This window comes from Polyodon spathula, chromosome 1 (assembly GCF_017654505.1).
Source record: "Polyodon spathula isolate WHYD16114869_AA chromosome 1, ASM1765450v1, whole genome shotgun sequence".
NCBI classification, from domain to species: Eukaryota; Metazoa; Chordata; class Actinopteri; order Acipenseriformes; family Polyodontidae; genus Polyodon; species Polyodon spathula.
The window spans coordinates 93,794,304-93,810,021 of record NC_054534.1 but is presented as its reverse complement, the minus strand read 5'-3'; the positions used below and the strand labels follow the sequence as shown (position 1 = coordinate 93,810,021).

The following is a 15,718-nucleotide window of genomic DNA, read 5'->3' as shown; positions in this document are numbered from 1 at the left end:
AACAAGCTTCCCAGTCCCTGCCGATGAAAAGCATCCCCATAGCATGATGCTGCCACAACCATGCTTCACAGTAGGGATGGTGTTACCTAGTTGATGTGCTGTGATGGGTTTGCGCCAGACATAACGCTTTGCATTTACGCCAAAAAGTTAAATTTTTCACAACAAACTGTGAAAACGGCCAAGGGGGGTGAATACTTCCTATAGGCACTAAGTACCGAGCTTCGATGTGTATTCCATATGGAACCTGGTCAAAAATAGAGTAATACCGCCATCTGGAGATAGTTAAGTTTGTAAATAAATTACCATTGTTTTCAATGGGAAAATATGTTAAATGTTATAAAAACAGTATTCTTGTGAACTCGTACATTTACAAACATTGAAAATGTAGTGTATTAAAAACCTTACTTAAATTACTAAAATTAAGTAATTTATTATTCAGGAAATGGAAAAAAAAATCTAATTAATTCATTAGAATGATTATTATTGTACGTACATGACAATGTGGCACTACATTGTGTGATATAACATCAGGAAAATAGAAATGTGATTATCAAGTAAAAATGTATAACTTGGGAAAAGTTATTTCACAAGAGAGTATTTTTTACTTAATACATTTTCAATTTATGACATTACGATTTATGGCTTTGTCCGAATGATGATAGGTGTGAACTTATGATGTAATCTTGCTTACATTCAAAACAGCCAATCATTGAAATGATAATGGAAACTATTCTAATGAGAACTGTTCTGTGGTTTGATAATCTTGACCATGTCCTGCCCATTTGCAATGTTACACAAATGCTTGCAAGATGGAAAATCACGATCTTAATGGAAAAGAAAAACTCAAAAGAAAATATCTCTGTGATGCTCTCAATGGAAAAGGAAATCTCTCAAAAGTAAAACTTTGTCTCTCTCTGAAAGTGAAACCATCTTATTAAAGAAAGTACAAACTAAAACAGCTGCTGGAAAATGACTTATTGAAGAAAAGATATTAATTCAAAACGATGAATAAAGAAAACTTTGTTGCTACTAAATCAAAAAATATGTTAAAATACACAAAGTAGTAAACAAAGAATACTGAAGTTACTTAAAACCAAAGCTTTTAAAATCTACTCGAATTAGCACTTCCTTGCTGTAACAAGCATTACCTTAAGCACACAAGAAGAGGAAACTATTTGATGTGGCTTCTTTGCATCGTGGGATATGGAGACCTGAAGAAAAAGCCATCTTGTTTTTTCTTCAAAATCCTTTAACTGTAAAGAGTACTACAAATTGAAGACCTCAAGTTTCTAAAACTGAAAACACTTTTAACCACAAGGAGAAATCTATATGCAGTAATTCTTCATTGGAAGACTTTCAACTTTCTTCACTTTTAAGGATTGGTAACTACATTTATGAATTTCCATGGTGCTTAAATTGATTCATTTTGTTTAAATTGAGTATGAAGTAATATTAATCTATGTTGAATTAATTTATGATAAAATATAACAATGCACTGTTGAATGTTGAATATATTCAGAATCTTAACTGAATATATGGTTATTTTTTGTAAAACCTACTTAGTATAATACTTAATTATATATTGTAAATTAATTATTACAATCTAATACAATCTACTTCTTTTTATAACTTTAAAATACAAAAGTATTACTAAAGTATTACTTTCAACATGATTTATTTGTTTTGACTTTGACTGAATAGCACTGATATCTGATAACATTCAAAACTGAATATTGTCAAAAGTGTAACTTTTGATTGCACTTGGATATGAATGTAGTTTTAATGGTACGATAGAAAGATATTGAGGTAACACCCTAAATCATTCACAGCAAGGTATTGTTTATACATAATTGGGGGCTTGCGTTTTGAGGTAGTATCCAAATACATGTTTATTTGTCTCAAGATAGCGTAAGGATTAATGTTATAATTACTTTATCGTAACTTTTATCACCACACAACTTACAAGAAAAAACAGACTGTGCTTAATTTGGTCTTCATTTAAATTGAAGAGGGTAATGTGGGTACGAAATACCCTTTCTCTTCTCATTCTACAAATCACTTGTTCTTGCTGAAGACAATGTCTCCTTTTCTGCTCCAATCACAGAGGCCACGGTTATGGGATAGTGTTTTTCATACTGCCTTTTAAAAGAAGTTTAGATTACCTGTTTTTTTTCACAGTCATGACCATCATGCACACAATTAAAACACCCACCTTGTCTGGCCAGTTGTAATTCCTGTTGCCCCACCCAAAAACAACTTCTCACATTCCACTGGATGCCATTCTGGACTTTCAGACAACTGACTTTCTTAGATGCAATTTCTGGGCATTAGTAGGGTGGTTCATTGGTTTGAGAATGTAATTACTTTGCAGAAGGTCATAAAACTTCAGCCTGAATGTTTTACATTTTTTGTAGTTGGGCACTATTTTGGATCAGTTAAATATGAAACTGCATGAGACCCTAAATGTATGTTTTATCTACGAGCATATTGGTGGTATAGATAAAAGTGGTTAGCAGTCTGTTTTTAAGACCCCCCCCCCCCCCCCCCCATTTTATAGAGGGCAAATTTTTTAGAAAATATTAAATCAATTTAGATAATATAAATCTATTGCGGTTTAACAAGAACCCTTTCATCAAACTCAAGCGTGGCAGTCTATGGCAACTTTTGACTATACAATAGGCATAGGGGCTCTATTCCCAATGCATTTACTTTGGCCTTTAATTAACGCAACAAAACTAGAACAACTAATATAATGTAGTCACTATCCATGTCACATTGTGTTCCATAACATGGAATTTTCTCTTTAAAAAAAAAAAAGGAGAGGTCATTAAATCAGTGTCGTAATGGTACACGTCAGAAACCTTAGTCCTAATTCCAGAGCCTGATCCCTCCCCATAAACAACAATGCATTGATCTTACCTAACAACCAATGAGAATTCCTTCCTGATGGCCATCCATTCAGAGACTGTCTTCTCTTTTTTACAGCTTCCTCAAGCCGCATGTTGAGGCTTGTTCTTTTTCTTGTTAGCAGAGATATCGTTCCAGTTTCAAAGTTTCGATTTGATTTGTCGCACAATGGCTCATCATTATTTGTTTGCTTACAAATTACATTCCTTTTTGGAGAATATTTTGTTTCTTGAGAGGCAAGGCTTTTTCTGCTGCTCTCATTTTCTAACTTGCTTGTTTGGTCTTCTCTTTCTCTACTGACAGGAAACACACAGTTACTTGCAGAGAGAACATCATACAGTTTTACAGTGCACAAATTACTTTCTTCAACTGCACAATCTGTCTTGCTGCTGTCAGCTTTAACAGATTTATCTACTACTGGAATTTTTGACTGAATGTTGCTGCTTTTCTGTTTTTCTGGAGGGTTGATTTTTGTCAGAAACACCCTACATTCCTTTAAGGTTTCTGGGCTCCATCTATTTGTACAGATTTTCTCTTCTGGGTCAGGCTCTTCTGTTGTGCTCTGCTGGATATTCAATTCCCCAGCAGTGGTTGACAAGTTTAGTGAATGACTTTGGATTCCCATAAAGGAAGACTTCATTGTGTCTGGAAACAACTGAGTTGTTTCATGGTTTTCTGTTCGGATATCTGGAGAAGTTTTAACAAGAGTCAAAGCTCGGATGTTTTGTCTTCTTGCCAGTCTCTTGTAGATTAAAGCTCTGTACATGAATTTGGACTTTCTTCTCCAAGGATTTTTTTCATTTCTATGCATTGTGTTTCCTCCAAATGTTTTTGTTTGCTTGCTCAAGATCATTGATGGAATGGTGCCCAGTTTGCCTAATAACAGCCTTCTCCTAAAGTATAATCGCCTCTTTCTCATTGTGTCCTGCATCTGAAAATGTCTTGCAGGGCTTGTAGGGGATACCTGTGCAAATTTTTTTATGCGTTTACTTAAACATTCTGCTAGTGGATTGGGGCAGATAACAGCTCTGTTTGCTGCTCTGGTGCATTTATAATGCAGAACTTTGGAAGAATTACAGGCAAGAGTCTTCCTTACTATGGCCAAGGACTGTGTTTCTGTGGTTTCCATGAACCAAGCAGAAAGTTTATTCATATCACAGTGTTTCTGAAATAGCATTTTAACCGCCGACACTTGGTTTTCTTGAAGTTCACTTCTTGGCATTGCCCATGTCCCGTCTTGGACTGCGTGTTCCCTTTCTCTTTGTTCATTTCCTATTTCTCCAACATCAACCGAGTGCCAACTGTTTGTTATTTGCTGAAATCTCCTGTGCAGCTCCGCTTGTAAATGGTCCCTTGAAGTTGAGATAGACCACCACCTGAGAGATGCATTTGATGCAAAAATTGAATCAGTTGGCAATTCAAATATATGACTAAAATTAACCTGTTCAGTGAGAGGACTTTTATTTTCGGTCTCTAAGGATGTATCTTCTGAGGTATCATTAACTGTTACTTCAATGTTTGCCAGACAATGTCTCGTAGTTTCACTACCAGCTTTGTTTAACAGCAGTTTTCGAGAATTCAGTAGCAAGGCACTAGAGAATGCACTAGACGTTGCCACAGAGTGCAGGAAGTGTACTGAAGGTTTCCTGACTCTTTTGGAATACCTCACAGGCAGTACAGGTTTTTTTTTGTTTCTTACTTTTTTGTCTTCATTCTCTGACCGGCCTAAACTACTGTCATTTGAAGGTAGTTCAACTGTCTGCTCTTTTGTGGCACTTTGATTGTCATCAATTTCCAGTTTGATTGGCTCAGATTCCTCATTAAGCACCTCAGACAATTCCCTGCAAATACAAATTTTCCTTTGCTTTGGGGAAACTGTGTTAACAGTTACAGAGATGCCTGAAATTTTCACCTTTGCAGGTCGTCCTGGCTTTCTGACAGCAGCCATAACCTCTTGATTTTGACAAATAATGTTGCTGCTAGGGTGGGGCACACACTCCTTGTCTGTTACAGGCCTTACAAAGTCAAAGTGATTGTCTTCCGCTTGCTTTACACTGGCTTGCTTGGAGTGATCACTTCTGTAAGGTTCTTTGAAATCTGCCTCTGAATCTTCATTTTCTCTTTGGTTTTCACAGAAGTTATTTTGAAAATCTTTATTAATATTATCATCTTCAGATACAAGGCGCTTTATTCTTCTAGATCGCCCATAGACCACAGTGACTTTGATAGTCTTGTTATTGGATTCATCGTTGTTGGCCAGTGAACAATCAGCACTGCTATTGTCTACAGCATCACTCTTACTAGAAACAGGTTCACAGCACTCCCTCTTATGTTTTGGTGGTCTACCAATTGGTCTCTTCACCCGTTGTTCAATTTGTGGGCCTAGTTTTTTAGGTCGACCAGGTTTTCTTTTTAGAAAAAAGTCTTTCTTCTCTACATGAGCATCTGGATGGTTTTCTTTCTCTTTTTGATCATGACACTCAGAGTTCTTTTCATTACTAGACAGTGTGCTCTCTGCTTCAGTAGTATACACATTTTTATTAGTGCCTATCCCCTCATTGCCAGCTTCATAGTTTTGTGAGTACATGGCCTTTTCATCATTCCTTGTTTCTTGCAGTACATTTGCTTCTTCCCCATTTACTACACTTTCAAAGCATGGGATAAGTGAACCACCTTCCTTACCGGTATTAGAAAATGAAGAAGTTAATTTGTATTTCACCCCATCAGAACTGTCTATTTGAGAAAAATACATCAGTCTTATTGGGCTAGTATAGTTAAGCACAGATATATTTTCAAATGAATCAGACACAGTCTGGAGATCAGTTTTGCTGATAGATGTACTGGAATTGGTGATGGATGAACAATTCTCTGAACTTTCAGTACTATTAGAATTTGACTGTGAGTTTTCTTTAACACGGGCGACAGAAGACCTTAAACGTATTGATGAACTGGAAATGAAATGCCTTTTCCTTTTCTGTGCACACTGTTTTTTTCCATCCTTTTCATTACATGTAATACTTGAAGATTTTGAAGCGTTAGCCTCTTTTGGCACAGCTGCTTCCCTAACTTTACTTCTCCGTGTTGATCTGTTACAAAGATTCAAAGGAACATTTTCTGGGAGAGCTTGCTTGATTAAATCTGGAGTCACAATTGCAGCTTCACAATTTTTAATCTGATCCTTCCACTGGCTGGAAATTTCATTACAAGGCGCACTTCTGGCCGCAATATGACTCCCACAAGCCATAGCAGATTTTTTAATTTTAGCTGATTTTTGAATGAAAAGGCTTTCCGAAAAGCAAGCAGTAAGATACATCTTTCTAGGCTCTGTAACATACATGGAAAGCCGTTCAGGTGGAACAATATTTCTTTGAGCTCTTCTTGAACCACCAACGTTTTCAGGTTTGAAAGGGTCCTTTGCTTCTACCTTTTTTTGCTTGTCTTCATCTGCACTTATATCACCACTTTTATGTGGTGTTTCTAAGGTTACAGCACTTATTGACATATCTGGATGGCTTTCTGTGATTGAATAATTTGATTCATATGGTGACATTTTAATTGGATCACCCTGAAGACCCACTGAAGGCAACTCACAAGCTGGAACTTGATTGTCATTAGCAGGTTGCCCATTTTTTGCAGAAACATTTTCAGGATCAAAAATTAAAGGCATTGTTTCCATGCTTGGTGCAAGTGAAGATTTATTGTCAGTTTTTATTTCATGTCTTTCCACTGCTGCATTTCTCCTGATGAAAGACTGGTCAAGATTAGCAATTTCTCTTTTAATGTGTAACGCTTGATGACGTGAGGAGGGAGAGTCAAGAGGGTGACATATTGAAATTAAAGTTTCCTGCCTTCCGCGGAAATGTGTTTGAACTGTTTTGCTTTGCACACATTGCTCATGCTGAATAAGAAGCTCCTTTAAATTATAATCATTCTTGTCATTGTCCTTTTGCAGTATAGCTGTTATAATGTCTCCTAAATGAATATTTTCATTTTCTTCTACATTTTCATTAGCAGCTAAATTTGCTAGACTTGATTCTTTTTCCAGTGGTTTCAGCTTTTCATTTATTCGCTCCATTAGATCATCAATCAAATATCCACTTTCAGTTTGTTTTAAGTGTTCCTCAGGGTATTCTGAACATGCATCACCCTCATTAGCTGGCTGTATTTTACCCTTAGGTTGAGGAGTACAGTTTGTCTCCTTATTTGACTTTTTCTCATAGACATCGGTTAGGAAATCAACATTACCTTCCTTGTCATGTGGTAAATGGGATGGAGACAGATTACTGCAAATTTCACTTCTGTTGTGAACTAAAACTGGACAACTTGTGCTCCTTTCTCCGTATTTATCCATATTGTCAATTGCTATGGGCGATAATGGAGGAGGAGATGGGCTGCCGGTTCTAGCGCAATCACTGTTGGCTTCCAACTGATCACACATTGTCAGACGTGTAAATGGAGGTTTTGTTGCAGTGGTGGCAGCACAACTATAATTCTGGTAAGAACAAGGACATCTATAGTGGCTGTAAGCATCACAACTGCTGTGACTGACCACTTTGTTAATGCATCCGATAGCTGTACTTTGGCATGATAAGCAATGTAGACTCTTTAGGCAGATGCAGAAATGAGGAACTGAGTATGCATTTAGTCTGCAAGAATGAACACAACACCTGTCTGTCATTTTGTGTTCTCTGAAACTGTGTATTTCCTGATGCACCTTATTTCCAAAATTGCGACAACGGGTGTCTGAATAAGGAAAAGGTCTATTATAGTCCTTATTTTGAACAGCTGAAAAACTGTAATCTTCATACATATATCTCAACATATTGAGAAGCAGCTGCTTATGGTACAGACACAAGGACGACATGACCATTTCAAGAGCTGTTCTTCTTAGATCCAACTTTTCATCTGTGCTTTCCAGGTGTGGCAATGGGTCAACATCAACAGGTACCCTGGAGCTACAAAAACAATAAATTATTTACAATACACCTACTAACAAAACATCTACATGGTTATTCATATAAAACAGCATTCACCTCGATACAGTACTTCAAAGATACTGTAGTTTTACACATTGTAACAGGTTACTGGATCATGTTAATGAAGCAACTAAGATTTAATGGTTTGAACATTTAATTGAACACTCACTGCGTTTATTATTATAAACTGAGTGAGGACACCAATCAAAGATTATCCCCTATCCCCAATTTCATAAACATGACTGTTTATATCTTACATAAATAACTTATAATACCCCATACAGTTATGACACACATGCACGATGATGCAGGGCAGTATTAAGCACTTTCAAGGATTGAAAATTAGAGGATTCACTATAAAAGTTAAGTGTACAATATTAATTGACAAACGTATGTATTGTAATGAACTCCTTTAAAAATACAAAACAAAAACAACAAACTACCAAATCTATAATAAAATATAGAACATATACAATATATGTATGCACACACGCACACACAAATAAGTAAATAAAGAAAAAAACAAGAAGAATCAGAATCCGAGCTGTGGCTCATTAACATTTCATGCTGCCATATAAATATACACAAAATAAAGCAACTGCACCTATTACAGTACCTTACTATTACTCTGCTGCACCATACATATCAACAAACATATACACTTCCTTGTTATTATAAACAAATATGTTGTTACCTCATGCTGCCATTTACAATTACATGTTTCCCAAAATAATATTCCTTACTGGTATATTTTGTATTATATGTACAGTACTGTATACTTAAAATAGTGTGTGTTGTTGAAAAACTACATTTCCAACAGGACCAAAATATTTGCAGAAGTGAATATAATTTAAATTGGAAGAATGTACATATAGTACACACACTAGAGCAGGGTTTCCCACCCCTGGTCCTGGAGACCCCCTGTGTCTGCTGGTTTTCACTCCAGCTGAGCTCTCAATTACTTAACTAGACCCTTAACTGGACTAATAATTTGCTTAATTAGACCTTTTTAATTGTTCTCAGCTCCTAGATAGTTGTTCAAATTACTTTTAAAATGTTACAGCTAACTTGAAATCGGCAACAGTTCAAGAGCTGAAAACAAGTAAAAAGGTATTTTTTTAAAAAATTCTCAATTGTTCTTAATTTCTCACCAGCTAAAAAAATTAAAATAAATAAATAATTGGGCACTTGGGCAATTGCTGACTCTCCAAAAACTTTGCACATTACAAGGTGCAAACCATTGTAGAAGCAAATAACTAAAGAGCTTACCCTTTCTGTATTATCTAAGCACCTGTAAAATAAATGCAGATAATTCACGGTAAAGAACATATTAATTGAGGACGGGACAGGGAAAATCTTCAGCGTTTCACACTGCAGTGATTCTTCATGAACATAACATGGCTAGAAATGCAATACAATGACACCTGCACATGGAATTAACAATGCATAGTATTAAAATAAAAGTAATACAAACAGTACTTAGAGTTTTGAATGCTTCATATGTTGCTGCAGACTCGCTTAGTTTAAAGAGAGAATATGTTCAGTGAATCACACTATGTGAACTTGAACTACTTGCAGGATTCTGTGTACTTGTTCATTTACACTTTTGATAGTTATGTGAGATTTGTAGGCTTTAAAAAGTCTCAGCTGAAAAAGCATGACTAAAAAAAAAAAGCCATAGTGTGACCCTCTTCTGTAGAACCCCAGGTGTATACATATTGCAAGACAAAACTAAATGAGTCATTCTGGCTCAACAACCTGACGGATTCAAACATTCCTGTAACAGGCTGGCAAAACTGAGACGGTAAAGTCAGTAACCTTGGATGGTATCTATCGTAAAATACTGTTTAATGTCCTGGACGGAGAGCTTGTGAGATTTTTTATTAAGCGTTTACCTTACTGAGTAAAGTTTGTTTAGTAAAACAAATAATTTCAGTATTTAATTTGCATTTAATCAAAGCATATCTTAAGGAAACAGTTTTAAAAATACATTTGAAATTGTTTTTGTAAGACAAAAAAAACAAAACATCACACACACACACACAAATATATATATATATATAATTAATATATATTATAGATATATATTATATATATAATATATATATATAGTTTTACAAATTACGTTAATGCATTATTTAATATACATTTTCTGTAGGTCTCATACAGCATCTACTGCTCTCTGTACTCCTGACTCACCTCACAGCTGTAAATGTGACCACTAAATAGCCCGATGCACAGGCGGCGTTCATTGCGACCCTCATTATCAGCCCCTTGGGGTTTATTTCTATTCTGGTTTTATTAGTGCAACATTTCATATTGTTCATCATTACATTTTAATGGATCGCCTTTAGTGGGTAGGGTTGTCTAGAACTGTACTAAACTGGTTTAAGTCATATCTTAATAGACGGAACCTTGTTTCCTTGGGAGATTCAGCATCATGATTATCTAGAATTACCTGTGGTGTCATCTAGACTAGATTACCAGAGCATGTCTCTTCACGGGTGTTTAGTAATTATTATTACTATTTATTTTTTAATAGACAGAGCACATAACTCCTGTGCTCACTTGTCTACATTGGCTTTCAGTATTTAGAGTTGGTTAGAAGATCCTACTTCAAACTTATAAAACTCTTCATGGCCTGGCACCTGATTATTTAAAATAGTTTTTGTCCCTATATTTACCTAGACATGCTTTAATGACAGCTCATTATGGTCTTGTGTCCCTCTCAAAGATTAAAAGAAAAAGGAAAAGAGAAAGAGCTTTCAGTTACAATGCTCCCAGATTGTAGGATAAACTAGCATCTGATATTAGGCTCAGTCCTGGGACCCTTGTTTTCTCTATACACCCGCTCCCTCCTCATCTCCTCCCTTGGCTTCTCGTATCACTTATATGCTGATGATGCCCAGACCCTCCTCTCCTTTCCTACCTCTGACTGACATTTCTTCTTGTATCTCTACCTGCCTCTCAGCCATCTCCTCTGGATGCACTTGCATCATCTCAAACTTAATTTCTCAAAATCAGATCCCCCCCCCCCCCCCCCCCCCCCCCCCCCCACCTCCCCTTTCCTCTCGCTTGAATCCACCAAAAACCTTGGTGTAACCCTTGACCCCTCCTTCTCCTACTCTCAGCACATCACCAGTCTGATCTTTAATAAGAGATGCTGAGTCACTTATATAAATCAAGATTAAAAACTCACTTTTTAGACAGATTTTCAAAAAAAATGTGTGTTCTTTCTTCTCTTCCTCTATTATTATTTGTTATTGTTGTTGTTGTTTTGATTCATTAGGTTTCCAAGCCCATGGCTGGGAAGCTTATTGTTAAGATTATTATTTTTTTCCCCGCCAACAAAACCTTAAAATTTGCATAAAAGCTCTTGAAATTTCGTAGTTGTAGATGCGTTTGAGAACTAATGTCCACTGCGGAATGAACGCGATTGGTCATTAGGTTTTGGAAGCCATATTGGATTTTATGAAATATTTTGGACAATTTACAAACATCATCTTGTCGGAAACCACTTATTGCAGAGTTCTGAAACTTGGTATATGTGGCTAAGGATTGTCCAAGAGACACAGTGCTCGAAATTAAGCGGCTTGTTTCAGTGATTTGGCGGTCATGTTGGATAACCTAATTAACACACAAATGTCTTCTTCAAAACCACTAATCTGATCGAAACAAAACTTGGCACATGATCCAAGTATGGTTTTGTTTAAAGTTTGCCCAAATGAAGTTGCTACAGTAAATATAGTTTCATATATTGAGCATAAAATGAACACTGTTGAACAAAACTCTTGAAACTTTGCAGCGCAGTGGAGACCTATGGAAATTAATGTATGCGTCATTAAAAAAAAAAAAAAAACCTTGACATTGACCTGTAATGAGATAGCTTATAACTCATTACAGTGTAGATAGGGCCACTGTTACTATGGAACACAGATATGGGTGCTACTTAAAAATTACCTTGATCGTGACCTTTGACTTCTACTTAAGGTCAAATGAAAAACTATATCATAACTCCTTACAAAGTGCAGATAGTCATGGTTACTGTGGAACATATACAGCAACCCATATGTGCTTTATTAAAAAATTACATTGATTGTGACCTTTGACCTCTCCTTAAAGTCAAATGTGCTACAAGCTTGTAAAAAAAAAAGCCTAAGGATACAGCTTGTATGCTTAAATTTCACAATAACTCATTCGATACTGTAAAGTTGCTTGCAACTTCTAGTTTTACTATAACTTTTTCATTGTTTGAAACTTGTAGCGCACTTCGAGATACTGCAATATGAAAGGTGCTATATAAATAAATAAATAAAATTAAATTATGATTGTAGCAGGGTGGTAGGAAAGCCCTGCTGTTTAATCATAGTTTGTTTATTTTTAGAACGGGGTCTCCCCCTCCGCCCCTGTGTTGTTATTTTGTATTTGTTTATTGTTTAATGTTTGTTTATAGATGATGGCGATCCGCTGTGTGTTTTTGTTTATTTTGTATGAAATGTAGCTGTATTTTAGTTTTGTTATTGTTTTGCAGCGTGGACGGGAAGCCCCATCCACATTATGAAACTCGTGCAGAAGGTGGCTATCTCCCGAATTAGTTAAGTGAATAATTAGTTGCTAATCGGGAGATGGTCACCTGTATAAATTTCCGTAGCTCTCCAGGTTCGGTGTGGGGTTCAGAAGTGGTGAACGCGAGATAGTTAAAAAGAATATAAGGATCAGTGAAGGCAGCTGCTCAGCCTGACCTTAGTGTTTATTTTTGTGTTCGAGATTTGTTTTATTTCAAACCTTTTATTTTTGCTCTGTGAGCAAGGGTTTATTTTTGTTCAAATATTTTGTTTATTTTTGTTCTTTAATAAAACTGCGCACGCGCCACTGCACCGTACCTCTGTTTTGGTTGCACTTTCTTCTGGTCTGAGTAACCGCAACGCCGTTTCCTGCCACAATGATATAAAGTGTTTCTTTCAAAACCTCAGGAGACCTAGGCTACATAGCGAATGGAAGTGCTTGATATGTTTGATTTATGGAATTACTTTATTAGTTATTACTTAAGGCCTTGTGTAAAATTGCAACTTCATGGGCTGCAGGAAATCGTAAAATTAGCCCAATACCACAATTTTTACAGTATTTAAGAAATAAAAATACATTTCATAATTATTTGTATTTCATACAAAAAAAATCATATTAACCAAACTGTATGCCTCTGTGTACTATTCGCCATGCACATAGTGCTGTGCAGTGACTGTCATGTGACGATATGCAATCTAGGCGGGAAATTTAAATACTACACCCTGTAAACAAGAAAAATGGAAGTCTCTAAAAAAAAAGGCTAAAAATGTGCCTGCAGCAGATCACGTAAAGCAGTATCCAGCAGGAGTTTTAAACAGCGATGGAGGGAAGCTCTTCTGTACAGCCTGCGACATTACTGTAGATCACTACTGAGAATCGGCTGTTGACAGGCATTAGGATTCAAGTATTCACCAAAAGAGAAAGGCAGAAATCCAGAGCAGTACTGACTGCTTTACATGCAAAAAAAAGTGACTTCCATTTTGCAAGCTGACCGAAAATCGCGAAGCACAAAACACATTGAACTTTGACCTGACAGAGGCGTTTGTTTGCACAAATATCCTTCTTGAAAAACTGGACAACCAAGTTACCTAAAATTCTGCAGACTGAGTGTAGCAAATGGTGGAGTGATTCCTTCATCAGCTCAGCTGAGACATGAATACTTACCTAAAGTTGCTGAGTATCATAAGTAGGATGGAATTGGTAAAACAGTCAGGTTGCTTGTCAGTGGTCACTGACGAGTCAACTGATGCCCAAGATCAGTATGGGTTACACATTGTATTGGTTTTGCAAGACCTAAATGGTGAACATGCATCTGACGTACTAGAACTGAAAGCTTTCCTTGCAGATACAAGCTGTTAATTACAACACTGTTTCACTAGCCATTTGATTTTTTTAAAAATAATAATACTGTACACAATTTATAAAATAGTTAAGTGCACATTCCGTGAAATACGATAATTTACTAGTGACACTGTCATAAATTAAAAAATTTCCTCAATCTTCACAGGGCCTTAGCTATAACCATTTACGTGCATGAGAACCATGGTTGTAAGAGACAACATGAAGCAACCACTATTGTATAAAAGAAAGTACACTCTTACACTGGAAAAGCCAAGAAATACACACACACAGTTTTACTGTTTTATGTGCAAACGCATCAGTGCTTTAATAGAAATTACAAACTAAAATCACAGTAACTAAACAATTAATTCCAAACAATTTAGATTAACAAATGGAGAACAGAAATACAGTACATTTACACAAGACAGTTAGGTACACTAATTAGAAATAATCATAAATAATGCATGAATTATAGTGCAATCGATTTATGCATAAATATAACTAACCTAAAAATCAGTTAATATTATCCAAATATTATTAAAAAAACAAAAAAGTCTGCCACAGAAAATACTTTGAGTACTGTACTGTGACAATTGAAATACTGCAATTAAAACACCAGTAAGTGGAAAGTCTTGTAAACAACTAAAAAAATCAATATCAATAAAAGGTAATATACAATTGAATATAAAATTGACAATAGCTACCAGAAAATGGTTAAACAACTGCTGAGTAGTAGTCCTAAAAAACAGAGGCACTGTATTTTTATACAAAATGTTTTAGGAAACATTCAAACAAGCTGCAACAAGTCAAAACACCATTTAAGCAGGACTTGTTCTTTTTAAACTGATTTCAGGATCACCTGTCATGTTTTATCTGTAAAAACCAATGCCCTTTAAAAAGAAGCGACACATAAATTAAATACAAAACAGTTACAATACTGGGAATAAATTTGAAATTAAGAAAACTGATGCCGGTACACTTGTTTTCCCAAGGTACTACATTAGAAAGGTTTCAGCGTTTCTAATTGAGGCCTACATTTGATAAAATAGGATTAAACGGTTTCAAAATAGCTTTACAGACATAACATTACAGTTTGTTGCAACTACAGGTCCAGGTTAACAAGTGACTGCTCTATATACAAACCTACAGCTAATGAAATGTAAAGATAACACTTGGTAACTTATAGTTTTAAAAAAATGATATGAAACATCAGCTTTGTTGTAAATTTTACCATTAAGATGTACAATTCTTGCCCTGTTTTAATCTACCATATTATTTTCTTCATAAAGATAAACAAAGCGTGTTTCAAACAGCTTCCAACTTGAAACTGTTTGACTAGTGAAATATTGAGACCCTGAACTGTAAAATTTGGTATTAGCAGAATGATAATGTAAAAGGACCATTATGATATTTGGACAAATGATTTTGATATTAAAAAAAAATAAATAAAAAAATCTGTCACAGCAGCAACGTTAGTTTTAAGTGAGGTTTTCAGTAGTAGGAGTGTGAGACGGACCTTAATAAATACATATTAATTATTAAAACCTAACCAGCACACATTCACAAAATTTACCACTCAAGCTTATTCTGTGCACATTTTGAACATGCTCTACTTTGCATTCCAACTTACCAATTACACTTTGCAATACAGCTTTCATCCTTTAAAAAGATGGTAACTGTCTATAATTGCATTTAAAACAAAATTAATCTGCAGTGTGCTCCAATTTAGGTCAACATTTCTGAACCAAGTCAGCCTTTACATGTAACAAACAAACAAACAAACAAGTGCATTACACACACACACACACACACATATATATATTATATATATATATATATATATATATATATATATATATATAATATATATACACACACACACACACACACACACACACACACACACACACACACACACACACACACTT

The 15,718-nt window shown here is 35.6% G+C and overlaps 1 protein-coding gene across 3 annotated transcripts in view; it reads right to left on the bottom strand.

Moving 5' to 3' along the window:
• LOC121324392 (ligand-dependent nuclear receptor corepressor-like protein) overlaps positions 1-15,718 on the bottom strand; it is a 77,663-nt gene that overhangs the window by 38,851 nt on the left and 23,094 nt on the right. For all 3 annotated transcript variants that reach the window (XM_041266200.1, XM_041266190.1, XM_041266180.1), the window contains exon 7: positions 2,920-7,862. In XM_041266200.1, coding sequence (XP_041122134.1) covers positions 2,920-7,862 — 4,943 coding nt within the window. The remainder of the gene's footprint in view (positions 1-2,919; positions 7,863-15,718) is intronic.